Raw genomic sequence first — 15,856 nt, 5'->3', positions numbered from 1 at the left:
GCAGAAAGCCTTATTCAGTATAGGGTTATCATCTCACAGAGAATATTTACCAAAATCAATGTTTAGTACTGTAAATACTCGCTGAGACTTACCTCAGCAGGGCAGAAAGCCTTATTCAGTATAGGGTTATCATCTCACAGAGAATATTTACCATAATCAATGTTTAGTACTGTAAATACTTGCTGAGACTTGCGTCAGCAGGGCAGAAAGCCTTATTCAGTATAGGGTTATCATCTCACAGAGAATATTTACCAAAATCAATGTTTAGTACTGTAAATACTCGCTGAGACTTACCTCAGCAGGGCAGAAAGCCTTGTTCAGTATAGGGTTATCATCTCACAGAGAATATTTACCATAATCAATGTTTAGTACTGTAAATACTTGCTGAGACTTGCCTCAGCAGGGCAGAAAGCCTTATTCAGTATAGGGTTATCATCTCACAGAGAATATTTACCAAAATCAATGTTTAGTACTGTAAATACTGGCTGAGACTTACCTCAGCTGGACAGAAAGCCTTATTCAGTATAGGGTTATCATCTCACAGAGAATATTTACCATAATCAATGTTTAGTACTGTAAATACTCGCTGAGACTTACCTCAGCAGGGCAGAAAGCCTTATTCAGTATAGGGTTATCATCTCACCCAGAATATTTACCATAATCAATGTTTAGTACTGTAAATACTGGCTGAGACTTACCTCAGCTGGACAGAAAGCCTTATTCAGTATAGGGTTATCATCTCACAGAGAATATTTACCATAATCAATGTTTAGTACTGTAAATACTCGCTGAGACTTACCTCAGCAGGGCAGAAAGCCTTATTCAGTATAGGGTTATCATCTCACCCAGAATATTTACCATAATCAATGTTTAGTACTGTAAATACTGGCTGAGACTTACCTCAGCTGGACAGAAAGCCTTATTCAGTATAGGGTTATCATCTCACAGAGAATATTTACCATAATCAATGTTTAGTACTGTAAATACTGGCTGAGACTTACCTCAGCTGGACAGAAAGCCTTATTCAGTATAGGGTTATCATCTCACAGAGAATATTTACCATAATCAATGTTTAGTACTGTAAATACTCGCTGAGACTTACCTCAGCAGGGCAGAAAGCCTTATTCAGTATAGGGTTATCATCTCACCCAGAATATTTACCATAATCAATGTTTAGTACTGTAAATACTGGCTGAGACTTACCTCAGCTGGACAGAAAGCCTTATTCAGTATAGGGTTATCATCTCACCCAGAATATTTACCATAATCAATGTTTAGTACTGTAAATACTGGCTGAGACTTACCTCAGCTGGACAGAAAGCCTTATTCAGTATAGGGTTATCATCTCACCCAGAATATTTACCATAATCAATGTTTAGTACTGTAAATACTGGCTGAGACTTACCTCAGCTGGACAGAAAGCCTTATTCAGTATAGGGTTATCATCTCACCCAGAATATTTACCATAATCAATGTTTAGTACTGTAAATACTGGCTGAGACTTACCTCAGCTGGACAGAAAGCCTTATTCAGTATAGGGTTATCATCTCACCCAGAATATTTACCATAATCAATGTTTAGTACTGTAAATACTGGCTGAGACTTACCTCAGCTGGACAGAAAGCCTTATTCAGTATAGGGTTATCATCTCACCCAGAATATTTACCATAATCAATGTTTAGTACTGTAAATACTGGCTGAGACTTACCTCAGCTGGACAGAAAGCCTTATTCAGTATAGGGTTATCATCTCACCCAGAATATTTACCATAATCAATGTTTAGTACTGTAAATACTGGCTGAGACTTACCTCAGCTGGACAGAAAGCCTTATTCAGTATAGGGTTATCATCTCACCCAGAATATTTACCATAATCAATGTTTAGTACTGTAAATACTGGCTGAGACTTACCTCAGCTGGACAGAAAGCCTTATTCAGTATAGGGTTATCATCTCACAGAGAATATTTACCATAATCAATGTTTAGTACTGTAAATACTGGCTGAGACTTACCTCAGCTGGACAGAAAGCCTTATTCAGTATAGGGTTATCATCTCACAGAGAATATTTACCATAATCAATGTTTAGTACTGTAAATACTCGCTGAGACTTACCTCAGCAGGGCAGAAAGCCTTATTCAGTATAGGATTGTCATCTCTCAGAGAATATTTACCAAAATCAATGTTTAGTACTGTAAATACTGGCTGAGACTTACCTCAGCAGGGCAGAAAGCCTTATTCAGTATAGGATTGTCATCTCACAGAGAATATTTACCATAATCAATGTTTAGTACTGTAAATACTGGCTGAGACTTGCCTCAGCAGGGCAGAAAGCCTTATTCAGTATAGGGTTATCATCTCACAGAGAATATTTACCATAATCAATGTTTAGTACTGTAAATACTTGCTGAGACTTGCCTCAGCAGGGCAGAAAGCCTTATTCAGTATAGGGTTATCATCTCACAGAGAATATTTACCAAAATCAATGTTTAGTACTGTAAATACTGGCTGAGACTTACCTCAGCAGGACAGAAAGCCTTATTCAGTATAGGGTTATCATCTCACAGAGAATATTTACCATAATCAATGTTTAGTACTGTAAATACTGGCTGAGACTTACCTCAGCAGGGCAGAAAGCCTTGTTCAGTATAGGATTATCATCTCACAGAGAATATTTACCAAAATCAATGTTTAGTACTGTAAATACTCGCTGAGACTTACCTCAGCAGGACAGAAAGCCTTATTCAGTATAGGGTTGTCATCTCACAGAGAATATTTACCATAATCAATGTTTAGTAGTGTAAATACTCGCTGAGACTTACCTCAGCTGGACAGAAAGCCTTATTCAGTATAGGGTTATCATCTCACAGAGAATATTTACCATAATCAATGTTTAGTACTGTAAATACTTGCTGAGACTTGCCTCAGCAGGGCAGAAAGCCTTATTCAGTATAGGGTTATCATCTCACAGAGAATATTTACCAAAATCAATGTTTAGTACTGTAAATACTCGCTGAGACTTACCTCAGCAGGACAGAAAGCCTTATTCAGTATAGGGTTGTCATCTCACAGAGAATATTTACCATAATCAATGTTTAGTAGTGTAAATACTCGCTGAGACTTACCTCAGCAGGGCAGAAAGCCTTGTTCAGTATAGGGTTATCATCTCACAGAGAATATTTACCAAAATCAATGTTTAGTACTGTAAATACTGGCTGAGACTTACCTCAGCAGGGCAGAAAGCCTTGTTCAGTATAGGATTATCATCTCACAGAGAATATTTACCATAATCAATGTTTAGTACTGTAAATACTGGCTGAGACTTACCTCAGCAGGACAGAAAGCCTTATTCAGTATAGGGTTATCATCTCACAGAGAATATTTACCAAAATCAATGTTTAGTACTGTAAATACTGGCTGAGACTTACCTCAGCAGGGCAGAAAGCCTTGTTCAGTATAGGATTATCATCTCACAGAGAATATTTACCATAATCAATGTTTAGTACTGTAAATACTGGCTGAGACTTACCTCAGCAGGACAGAAAGCCTTATTCAGTATAGGGTTATCATCTCACAGAGAATATTTACCAAAATCAATGTTTAGTACTGTAAATACTGGCTGAGACTTACCTCAGCAGGGCAGAAAGCCTTGTTCAGTATAGGATTATCATCTCACAGAGAATATTTACCATAATCAATGTTTAGTACTGTAAATACTGGCTGAGACTTACCTCAGCAGGACAGAAAGCCTTGTTCAGTATAGGGTTATCATCTCACAGAGAATATTTACCAAAATCAATGTTTAGTACTGTAAATACTGGCTGAGACTTACCTCAGCAGGGCAGAAAGCCTTGTTCAGTATAGGATTATCATCTCACAGAGAATATTTACCATAATCAATGTTTAGTACTGTAAATACTGGCTGAGACTTACCTCAGCAGGACAGAAAGCCTTGTTCAGTATAGGGTTATCATCTCACAGAGAATATTTACCAAAATCAATGTTTAGTACTGTAAATACTCACTGAGACTTACCTCAGCAGGGCAGAAAGCCTTGTTCAGTATAGGATTATCATCTCACAGAGAATATTTACCAAAATCAATGTTTAGTACTGTAAATACTTACTGAGACTTACCTCAGCAGGGCAGAAAGCCTTGTTCAGTATAGGGTTGTCATCTCACAGTAACAATTTGTCTTGTTTCCCAAAATTGATAGTGTAAGGGAAACTACAGTGCCCAAAACTTACACTATATATCATAGTGAGTAGTAACATTGGTGCCCCAACCAAACTGTGACCTATAAGAATTTCTGAATGTGCAATGTGCTAGTATTCTTTTCTTGATAAGAAGGGAGTCATTAATTGTTCCATATGACCAGTCAGTCACTACTTTAACTTGGAGTTCTTGATCTCTTAACTAATCCTATTCTTGATAAGAAGGGAATCATTAATTGTGAGTTAGTTCCATGTGACTGGACAGTCATTACTTTAACTTGGAGTTCTTGATCTCTTAACGAATCCTATTCTTGATAAGAAGGGAATCGTTAATTGTGAGTTAGTTCCATGTGACTGGACAGTCACTACTTTAACTGGGAGTTCTTGTTCTCTTAACTTATCCCAGTTAAAACCATTTTGAATGGCTGACAAGCTCAGATAGATTATACATTGAGACCAGGCTACCATCCGTTAAAACCTTCCTTACAAGGAAAACGGTCGGCAGCGGTGAGACAAGTTGGATGTAAAACTGTGAATTAGCTTATTTGGTTTTACTTTAGACAATAAATAAGATCATTTTGAAGTACAGTATCTAAATTATTTATTTGCTAGTTATGGAAACATAAGTGGTACCATTCTTGAAAGACCCTGCATCTAGATTCTCACTAAGAGGATAAGGTTTAGGTCTGTGAAGCATGAAGACTATCAACCTTACCATATATGGAAGATGCCTTTTAGTATGTGTCTCCGTTATATAACAAAGAGCAAGAGTCTGGCTATATGTATAAATATTTCTTTGTGGTCACACGCAGCGGCACGGTCAAATGTATAACTACACGATCTCTCCCCATCCCTTGGGTAGGGGGAGAAGGATTGGTCTTATCTTAGTGAGAGGGGATGTAGTTGGGAAAGGGGGAGGGTGTTGAATCTGTCTACATGCATATCTAAATATTTAGCCATCATTTTTGCGTACGCTAGTTCTATAATACTTTATAGATATGAATGGTTAAGTTCAATAATACTTTATAGATATGAATGGTTAAGTTCTATAATACTTTATAGGTATGAATGGTTAAGTTCTATAATACTTTATAGATATGAATGGTTAAGTTCTGTAATACTTTATTGGGATGAATGGTTAAATCCATATTGTTTCCCTCATTTCCTTTTGTTTAATTTTTAATTCAATTGCCTTATTTTGATAAAAACTTACATTTTTTTTTTTTTTGTATTTTCAGCTGTGGTTCCTTATAGCCATAGCAGTGTGTGAAATGTTAATGAGCCGTACTCAGGAATTATGGGAACTTCATCTTACTGCAGTACTGGATTATGCCTTGTCTTGGGGAAAAGTTGATCAGGCATTTCATTTAACGCATATTTTGCTCCCTCGAGGTATGTATTTTTGATCCCAAATGAGGGGTTAATTTCATGTTATTTTACTCTTAAGTATCACTTTAATTTTTTGTTTTTCATAACATTGTTGTGGTGCAATATCGCATATTTCCAAAGCCTTCTTATGTCATGAAATTTCCATAGGGAGAGAGGATATGTAACGGTTCCTCATTTATCCTTCCCTTAGTTGACTAGACTGGGTAAAGTCTATTGGGGGTGCAGATATCTATGGTTATCTTCGGATACGTCCCTGATTATACACGATATCTTCGGATAGTCGTTCCGGGGGTTAGAACCCCGTGGTACCTGACGGTAATTCTCTTGTAATATCACTCGCAGAAATATTATACAGTAGGAAGCTGCCGAAGGGAACTTCCATCAGGACGACATGGCTATCTCGCCCAAAAATAGATTTTTCCTATGTCAAAATCCATTTTATCATTTCATAAGGAGTAGGATTTATGAAATATGAAATGTAATATTAACATTTGATTACATTAACCAAGCTTCTGCTGCAATAAATTTACTGTTAAAAGACTAATAAAAGATAGGGTGTTACAATAAACTCTAAACTTGAAGATACATTTGTTTTTTCAGGGATAACTGATCTTTCTACTGTTCTAAACTTAAAGATACATTTGTTTTTAGGGATAACTGATCTTTCTACTGTTCTAAACTTAAAGATACATTTGTTTTTCAGGGATAACTGATCTTTATACTGTTCTAAACTTAAAGATACATTTTTTTTTCAGGGATAACTGATCTTTCTACTGTTCTAAACTTAAAGATACATTTGTTTTTCAGGGATAACTGATCTTTCTACTGTTCTTCCCAAGACCTTTGAGTACCAAGAGGGTTCTAGCAAAGCTGCGAGCATGTTACTTCATATGTACAATGTGTCGGAAATAAGTATGGTACATTCAGAGCTTCAATGTGATGAGGCTTGGGATATCATCGAGCAAACTTTAGATTGTAAAAAGAAGGTTAATCCTTCAGACAATCTAGCGAGTGCGGATTCTTTAGGTGAAATTAACAATGGCAGTGCTTTGGAGTACGATCTCGAAAGGCAAAACGGCAAAGTATCGAAGACTGTGATAATAGATGACAAAGACAGTGCATTACAATTAAGTCAAGAGAAGCCTGCATACAAGACAGCTGATGTCCATTTCTTATCGATTCCAAGAACCAGTACAGAATTGCTGAGTAAACTGCATTATCTTAGTGATTTCTTTATAAGAGATGAAGATATCCATGGCGTGAGGAAAAGAGTTACGGACGGTTTCTCAGACCCAAAGCAGCTGCTACTGCAAATAAGTTTGAATTTGAGGGACAAAGGAAATTTGAATGATCAATATGTGCAGGACTTAATTTTTAAAATAAGCTCGATCAAGAGTTAGTACAAATATTCTTGTGTACGGTATAATGAATTTTGATTTTGATTTGTGTTATTCTGACATCAAATTATTGTTACTTTTTCTTATGAAACTAATTTTGAAGTGGGTGTGGTGAGGCCTTGAATACTACAGTCTATGTCAATCGAAATTATTGGGGAAAAGGAGCAGTTAGAAAAGTACCCTTTTGATATGTAGATAGCAGGTAAAAGATTAGTAAGAATGGTATGCTAGAGCTGACTGGATGCTGGTAAACTAGTCTTCTGAGCTACATTCTTTAAAATCTAGGGGTGGAATATATACCAACCAGTTAAGCATCATACACCACGTATATTATTCCGGACTGCTATCCCCTTTTGGGGAAGGGCTCCCTCTCCTTTGACCACATACCATAGAGACTTGAACAAAACTGAAATTCAGGCAGAAAAACACACGACAGAACAGGCTTAACATTGATGTCAAGACCTACATAGTGAAATAATACTGTGAAAATAGCACGAATAATAGTAGGTAAACTACTCTCCTACAAATGATAAATGTTACATACTTCTGAATATTGGTTTATTATACTTACAAGACTTTCCTTTTATATGAGTAAGGTGTAATTACTGAATAGTTTTTCCAAACAAAAAGTTTAATGAAAGAAAAGTTTTACCCTTTTTTATTTTGAAGGGAATTGAAGCTTATGAACTTTCATGAATTTTTTTGGGCAGTCTCTCATCCAATTTTAATTGTTACAATAACAACGGTGGTTCAGAAAGAAAAGTATCATCGGAACTTACAAGAAATCTCTTTGAGAATTAGATGTATATTATACTTTAATCCTCAAACGCGTAGTTTTATTGTAAGAAGTATCTGCTCCTGGGTCTTTTAACCTTTTACCCCCAGGCTATTTGGAAATTTCCAACCCTTAACCCCCAGGGGGTATTTTTTTCCCAGCACATTTTGCAGTATATATTTTTTTAATTGCTCTAAGAGCCTTAATTTTTGCCATAGAGAGGTCAGGTTGGTCTCATTCTCTTGGAAAATGGCTGAATTTTCTCAAAAAATTCTCAAAAATATGAAGAAAAAAATTTTTATAGCATTTTTTTGCAAGGACGTACCGGTACTTCCATGGGGGTAAAGAGATGGCTTTTGTGAAACGTACCAGTACGTCCTTTTGGGGTAAAAGGGTTAACATTGAGTAGAACTGGTGTAGCTTTCGCACGAACTTGCTATCTTATACATTGTGGAAAAAGGAGAGCAGACATTGACTTCTGGTCAAACCTATAAGTTGTGATAGATAAGGTGCTGTTTTTATAAGAATTTTTGTTTATTATTTTAGTTATAGGGAAAGTATTATATTATTTCTGATAATTTTTTTTTTTTGCCATAAGGAAGATAATGATCAACATCATTGTATTTTTTTACTCGAGTTATTTGATTTTTTAGATATTACAGTATACTATTAATTAAATAGTTAGATTGATGATATGACACTGTATTTTCACCTTTTAGAAGGGAGTTTTACTAGTTACAATTGGCTTCCCTATTTTTTTCTTTTTTTTTCTTTCTTTTTTTTCATATCACCGCATGCTAAAGACATCTGGCGGCAACTGTACAATGTATTGGTGTAACAATACATAAGAGCTTTTTATTCCCATACTGTAATTATATGACAATGATTTATCATTTCCTCATAGTATGTATTATCCCTAGATTAAAATTGTTACCTAATCAGTATTACTATGCCATTAGGTGAATGTTCTTTTAGTCACGTAAGGATGTTGCCTTTTATACTCTGATCTTAAAGCCAACTGAACAATGTTTACATACATATACAGTATGCAATTGTTCTAATAATTTTAATTGATACACCTGTAATAATTTTCCATGGAGATGATATTGCTGCATTCAATTACAGTACTCCTGATCTCATTTTTTTTCTTTACTTTAGCAGCTTTTCTAATTCAAAACTTGAGCCCTAATTTTTATTGAATGTAGCTTTGAATTATATTTCTTTTCCTTATTTAGCTTTGTTCTTATGAATATAGAAACCTTAGCCTTTAAAATAAGGAATTATATTTTCAGCAGAGCTGGAACTGTGGTTGAATTTGTTAACAAGGCAATTAAAGACAGGAATCGAGGGGGGGTCAAGGAGACCCCCCTCCTCCTTTTGTTGGAAAAACTATTTGTCTAAGGCCGCAATAAGTATGAACTTTTTTGTCTTTTTTTTTTTCCTTTTCTTTCTCTTACAGGAAATGAATGCTAGCTGCTGCTTGAGATAATGGATGTGAAAATGTGTGCTGGGTGTAGGTTGTGACCTGTGCAGAGGCAGACTTATGCTCTGAGAGCTTAATCTTCTCCGGGGTCTGTTGGCAACTCTCAATAATAAGACATTGAGGAGGTCTTTTGCCTCTTCCATTATCTCACTTGGTGCATCTGCTATTGCCACTCCTGTGCATGGAATATGCATCTGGAGCAAGGAGCCCTCGGAGCTACGTCTTCGGGTTTTTCAAGTAGTATGGAAAGGGCTCCTTTTGACACAAGCATTCTTTTTTTTTTTTTGGTGTGAGAGGTGGAAAAGACCCCAAGTGGCATAGGAGCCAGAGCCCAGCCGCCCACCTCGTCTTCCCAAGAGTTGGTGCATGCAGCTAGATCTGTGATCCTGTGTCATGACCCCATTGGTCATGGATTGGGTTTCCTGCCTACCCCAGCTTTAATGCTGGGACCCATTCACTTAGTGTTCCCTGGCTGTTGGAGGAGCTTTGGCATCCTACATCACCCTTCCCACTTGGACAGTGATGCTTCAGGAGAGCGAATTGAGAGGATGGTATATCTTGAGGCTGTCTCAGAGCACTTGTGTGCAATGGAAGACCATGATTTTTGAAGGTTGGCCTTCTTCCTTGGATTGTTCCTCACCCCGCTCAGCAAAGGGAAGACAAGAGTAAGAGCTACTTCATATCTCTGCCATGATTGATGACAGGGATTCTTCTCCGCTGTTGTCAGCCGTTTGGGCCGCTTTCAACTTGCAATTCCATTGATGGTTCTGTTCTTAGGTCAGAGCAAGCGTATTTGTGGGGGTAAAGTGAAACTCCAGATTGACCTGCTGCACCTCCCTACTTGAGTTGGATATATCGTACTCTACTTTGTCTGCCCTTGGGAATACTGGCCTCGAACTCGCACCGATGGAGGCAGACAATCTTGAGTTGGTATGTTCCTTTGGGAACGTCCTTGCACTCATTCGTGAATGTAACAATTGGGGAGGCTACCTTGTTTTGGCCTTCAGAGAGAACCTTGGTCTTTAATAGGGGCCCATCTGGGTAGTATGACCGTAGATCAAGTTGATAAATCAGCTCCATACTTTAATATCTAGAGATTTATCTACTCCATCCTCTTTATCCGAGGGAAAGGATGGGGATATATACCAACCAGTTGAGCATCATACACCAGGTATGTTATTATGGACTGCTATCCCCTTTTGGAGGAAGGGAGCTCCCCCTTTCACCACATACCTATCTTCTTGGACAGTCCAGGCCCTAATAGATTATTTATCCCTCTGATATACAGATGAGGAATTGCTGGTGTCATCTCCTTGGTTCCCGTATGGGTCAAGGCAGATTGACACTTCCAGAGAAGAAAAAGAACCAACCAGTTTTGGATCTAGGTAGATTTTTGACCCACCAGTCACTGTGAACCTCCATATTTTAAAGGACACAAGAACAAATAGCAAATTTTATAAGTAATTTGTATTTTTTTTAGCTACACAATCCTGAATCCTTTAAAGTTAAACTTTCTACCTCAACCACCCCACCTAATCCTGAGCCAATGGTCAAAAGGGAAGGCCTTCTGACAGGTGGGGCTGGGGCCTTTCACAGGCGTTCACCACCTGTCATTAATTGCGGCATCAACAAATTTAATGGGCGTTCCACCTCCATTGAAGACATATTAACCCTTTTACCCCCAGGCTCTTTGGAAATTTCCAACCCTTAACCCCCAGGGGGTTATTTTTTCCCCACCACATTTTGCAGTGTATTTTTTTTAAATTGCTCTAACAGCCTTAATTATTGTCATAGAGAGGTCAGGTTGGTCTCATTCTCTTGGAAAAGGCCTGAATTTTTTCAAAAAATTATCAAAAAATATGAAAAAAAAATCATTTTTATAGCATTTTTTTGCAAGGACGTACTGGTACGTCCATGGGGGGTAAAGGGATGAGTTTTGTGAAACGTACCAGTATGTCCTTTTGGGGGTAAAAGGGTTAACATAGTTTAAAGGACTCTGGTTTGTATAGCCAGGAACAATACAAATTACATTTCTACTTTATTCTAAAAACCTACTTCAAATAAGCTCTAGCATAATAGCTTTTTCTCAGTTAAGCTGAACTGACAAAATTTTATATAATGCAATTTTAATTTTATTCAATTCAATCTACTGATTATTTTATATTTTAGTTGTTATATTCATTATTTTGTGACTGCATGTAAAGTACTGAAATATTTCTAATTTTAACAGCAAGGTGCCGTTTGTATATTCGAAGTTGCCTTAAAGTGAGCATTAATCAATTTCACTTGAAGCAAAATCCAGCTTTTAGCAAATTTGCTAAAACTTTTGTTATACATGTACAGAGAGAAAGAGGTAAGTGTATGTTTACGTTTAAGGAGAAAATGCTAGGTGTGAAATAAGTAAAATAGCAAAATAATAAGTAGAGACAGTTCTTAAGACAATGAAGATTAGCATGTAAAAGCATCAATATTCACTTTGTAAAAGAATCATCATCATCATCATCATCTACGCCTATTGACGCAAAGGGCATCCGGTAAGATTTTGCCAGTCGTCTCTATCTTGAGCTTTTAATTCAGTACTTCTCCACTCATCATCTACAGTACTTCACGCTTCATAGTCGTCACCCATGTAGGCCTGGTTCCTCCAACTTTTCTAGTTCCACAAGCCCAGCTAAACGTTTGGTGAACTAATCTCTCGAGGAGTGCGAAGAGAATGCCCAAACCATCTCCATCTACCCCTCATCATAATCTCATCTACATATGGCACTCGAGTGGCCTCTCTTATCATTTCATTTCTAATCCTGTCCTGCCATTTAACTCCCAATATCCTTCTTGAGGGCTTTGTTCTCAAATCTACTATATCTATTGGAGATTGTTTCATTGTCATACCATGACTCATGTCCATAGAGTAACACCGTTCTCGCTAAACTGATATATAGTCTGATTTTTATATATGTAATTTCTGGCCATTGGATTACCAAATTTCCTAGCCTTTGTCTGATTTGCTTTTGTCAATCTTTCACTAAACTCTAATTCTGAAGACCCTGTATTGGAGATCATAGTTCCTAAATATTTAAATGATTCTACCTCATTAATCCTTTCTCCTTCCAGTGATATTTCATCTTCCATTGCATACTCCGTTCTCATCATCGCTGTCTTCTATTTATCTTGAGCCCAACCTCGTGTGATATATCTTACATTCTGGTAAGCAAGCACTGCAAATACTTCGGTGTTCTGCTATTAAGGACAGCATTATCAGCATACTCTAGGTCTGCTAATTTCCTATTAACAATCAAGTCCAATCCTTCTCCACCATCTCCGATTGTTTGACGCATTACAAAGTCCATGAGGAGGATAAAAAAAAATAGGTGACAACACACTCTCTTGGAGTACTGCTTTTCACTGGAAATTCATTTGATAGGACTTCGTTAACATTAACTTTGCACAAGCGTTTTCATAGTCTACAAATGCCATCAAAAGTGGATTTCTGTATTTTACGTATTGCTGTACAACATGTCTTGAAAAGAATTTTGGTCAGTAGAACTTTTACCTTTTCGAAATCCTGCTTGTTGGCCTTGGCTTTTAATCTTTCTCTTCAGTCTCTTTAGTATAAGCATACTATTTATTTTCAGAACAATTGACGCAAGTGTGATGCCTCTGTAAAATTTGCAATGTCAGGTCTCCATTTGTTGCTATTGTCACCAACACTCCTAACACCATTCATCAGGTCTTTATATTTCCACCCACTTACCTGTTTTACGGAATACTCTACTACCTATTGATGATCTTGGTTTCACATTACCTTGACTGTTCCTAATTGCCACACACCGGGTGGCATCCGGATTTGCTGATGCTCTACGTCATAAGTTCTTTGGCTCACTTTTTAAAAAGGGTTCTTGCATCGGCGGAAGCAGTAATCTCTGCTAGTGGCATTGTAGAACAGATACTTTGCCAGGTAGAGCATCTCTGCAATGAATTGCAATTCTCCTCATGTTCCTTTGACAAGTGTCATGGGCTGATGCATCATGTTAAATTAATATTTATGAATAGGAGACCTGTATCTCTTTTCCAAGAGAAGAAATCCAGCTAGTGTTTGGCCAAAGATTGCATCACATTTATTGCTGTTGGCAGCATTTTAGGGACGAACTGAGCTTCTTTGAAAGTACTTTTCTTTTGGGAAGTGTCATCACTCCCATGATAGGTTGATAAGGCTGGAGTACCTCCCTCTTCCCCTTAGGGGACCAGAGCCTGCTGTATTCCTGGGAAGAAACCAAATCATACCAGTATCCATTTTTCAATGGACTAAAGGTTTGTTTATGCGTAGGAGCAAAATTCCAGGATTTAATTTTCCTTTTTATACAGTCTTTCAAAATTTTGAAAGGGGGGAGGGGCTTGTTTCTAACACTCGTCACTAGATAACTACCTTAATAATGACTTCGACGTCATTCCAGCTCCATTGAATACATTTCCCTATTTTTAAGGAGCAATAGCTAGGAAAAATACAGATTGGTTTAAAAATGTTATTTTTTGCTTTAAAATTATTCTATTTTTCTATAAATTGTCTCATGAGGTAGAATTAATAGTTTGAGACCTTTATATGCAATATTTAATGTCAAAATTTAAGAAAGTCTGTTTGGGAGAGAGAGAGACATATTGTTCAAGAGTGTCTATTAAATGTAAGCACACAGCCCAAGTTTCGTAGCCATATTTACAATTTGTATAAAATTCGTACAAATGTTTATTAACATAAATATAAACAGCAACTTTCAACTTATAAATATAGAGTTTCAGTCTTCATAAAATTCACAAAATCGGGATCAGAAATATCCTTTCATTTTCTTTTAACTTCACCTTATATATATATTTTCATACTTATATAAATGATTTATAAAATATATTTACAACAGGAGTGGGCCACTGGAACCAGTGTCTTAATCAGTGGAGATATGAAAATGGTTGATCAAATGTCACAAAGTTGAGGAGCTGACGGTGCACTTTAGGAAACCTGAGTAAACTACAAATTTTGATGTGGTCGTAAAAACTTAAGTCGTATCTGACAACACTGGTCGAGAGTCAAGGCCGGTAGGTTACGTTACTGTACAGTTCTATCCATCGTTTTTTGGCGTAATGTTAATATCTAAAGCTCAACAAGGTGGTGATGATAATGCTCTGCGTTCTCCAACTGAGGGGCAAAAAGCTTGAAGGCATTGAGAAGTGGCGAACCTAGCTCATGAGGCTCATACTGGAGTCTCCTGATCTGTTTCCTCAATGCGTCCGAGTCGCCACGGAGGAGTGTCATTAGCTGCCGAGGAAAAAAACAAAATTAAAATTTACTACCTGGTAAGAATGATTGTGCCTAATATATCACAATATGTGATTTCCATGGAAGCCTTTAAATCCACTATAAAGGAATACAAAATTCATTAACCCATGAGTTTTTGTCATCTGAAAAATATCTCTGAAAGTATTTCCAACTTTGGAAATCTCAAATTTTTCCCATCCCAAAAAGCTAATATATATCACAATATGTGATTTCCATGGAAGCCTTTAAATCCACTATAAAGGAATACAAAATTCATTAACCCATGAGTTTTTGTCATCTGAAAAATATCTGAAAGTATTTCCAACTTTGGAAATCCCAAATTTTTCCCATCCCGAAAATTCAAGCTAAAGCATAATTCGTTAGGACATGCACTTCAAGTGGTATGCAATTATTCAAACCGTGAACTGAAGTGTTGATTTTTATCCACCCAAAAGAAATTGTTAGTTGAACGATTCACCAAGAGAAAATCATATACAGGTAGGATACAGTAAATGTTATGTAAACCTTAAACTTGAATTTGTAATGGTATTGCCATAACACTCAATTTTTACCTTCAAAAAACAAATTTTTAGATTAGAAATATGTAGATGACTTTTTTTATATACATTATTACAGTAACAGTACAGGATTACAAATTTTGAGTGCACGTTATCCCTCCTAATCATGAAATCCGGGGTGATCTGTGAAGGCAAATGTTTTTCTGTGACTACATTTTTTTTTTTGATTCGTACATTTTTTCCACTTCACTTACCATCCTAAACAGCAGCACTACTACTATCAATAATTTAAATAATTATGTTATGATTTTCATGAAAAGTTTTAAATCCAGATATGTAATTTTTGACAATCAAAGAACAAATTCTCTTTGGACTAGGTATACCTCAAACCCTGTTTAATTTAAACCAATTTTTCGATAATTTCAAAGCTTGAAGTGAAAACAAACAGTTATACTACAGTCAAGTAAGCAGAGTAAAAATTCACCATCTTCATCAGGGGCGCTACAAAAATTGGTTCAGTCCAGTATATGAGCGATGTTAATTGAAATTACAACATAGAAAAACATTTGTCCAGTACTTGAACTGGTATTATCCAGGTCTTAACCAACTTATAAGAAATATCCCTAGTCCAATTTTATAAATTTACAAGCACACTAAATATGATCATGTTAAATGCTTATTACTACACAAAATCTAGTAATACATTTTTTTACATACACAGTAAAAGCATTGCAACTACTGTATGTTAGATCTATAGCAATACATCAATATACTTCCATGGT

At 36.6% G+C, this 15,856-nt stretch overlaps 2 protein-coding genes across 9 annotated transcripts in view; one reads left to right on the top strand and one right to left on the bottom strand.

Annotated features, from left to right (window-relative positions):
• LOC137650164 (gem-associated protein 5-like) overlaps window positions 1-7,547 on the top strand; it is a 79,356-nt gene extending 71,809 nt beyond the window's left edge. For all 4 annotated transcript variants that reach the window (XM_068383328.1, XM_068383329.1, XM_068383327.1 and 1 more), the window contains 2 exons: window positions 5,449-5,602; window positions 6,407-7,547. In XM_068383328.1, the coding sequence (XP_068239429.1) occupies window positions 5,449-5,602; window positions 6,407-6,999 (747 nt within the window). In that variant the 3' untranslated portion in view covers window positions 7,000-7,547. The remainder of the gene's footprint in view (window positions 1-5,448; window positions 5,603-6,406) is intronic.
• A 6,360-nt stretch (window positions 7,548-13,907) lies between these two features.
• LOC137650163 (popeye domain-containing 2-like) overlaps window positions 13,908-15,856 on the bottom strand; it is a 73,019-nt gene continuing 71,070 nt past the window's right edge. For 4 of the 5 annotated variants that reach the window (XM_068383321.1, XM_068383325.1, XM_068383323.1 and 1 more), the window contains one exon: window positions 13,908-14,556. In XM_068383321.1, the coding sequence (XP_068239422.1) occupies window positions 14,492-14,556 (65 nt within the window). In that variant the 3' untranslated portion in view covers window positions 13,908-14,491. The remainder of the gene's footprint in view (window positions 14,557-15,856) is intronic. The other variant, XM_068383324.1, reaches the window with a different exon arrangement.

Source organism: Palaemon carinicauda, chromosome 11, assembly GCF_036898095.1.
Source record: "Palaemon carinicauda isolate YSFRI2023 chromosome 11, ASM3689809v2, whole genome shotgun sequence".
Lineage (NCBI taxonomy): Eukaryota > Metazoa > Arthropoda > Malacostraca > Decapoda > Palaemonidae > Palaemon > Palaemon carinicauda.
This window is presented reverse-complemented; position numbering and strand designations above follow the sequence as displayed.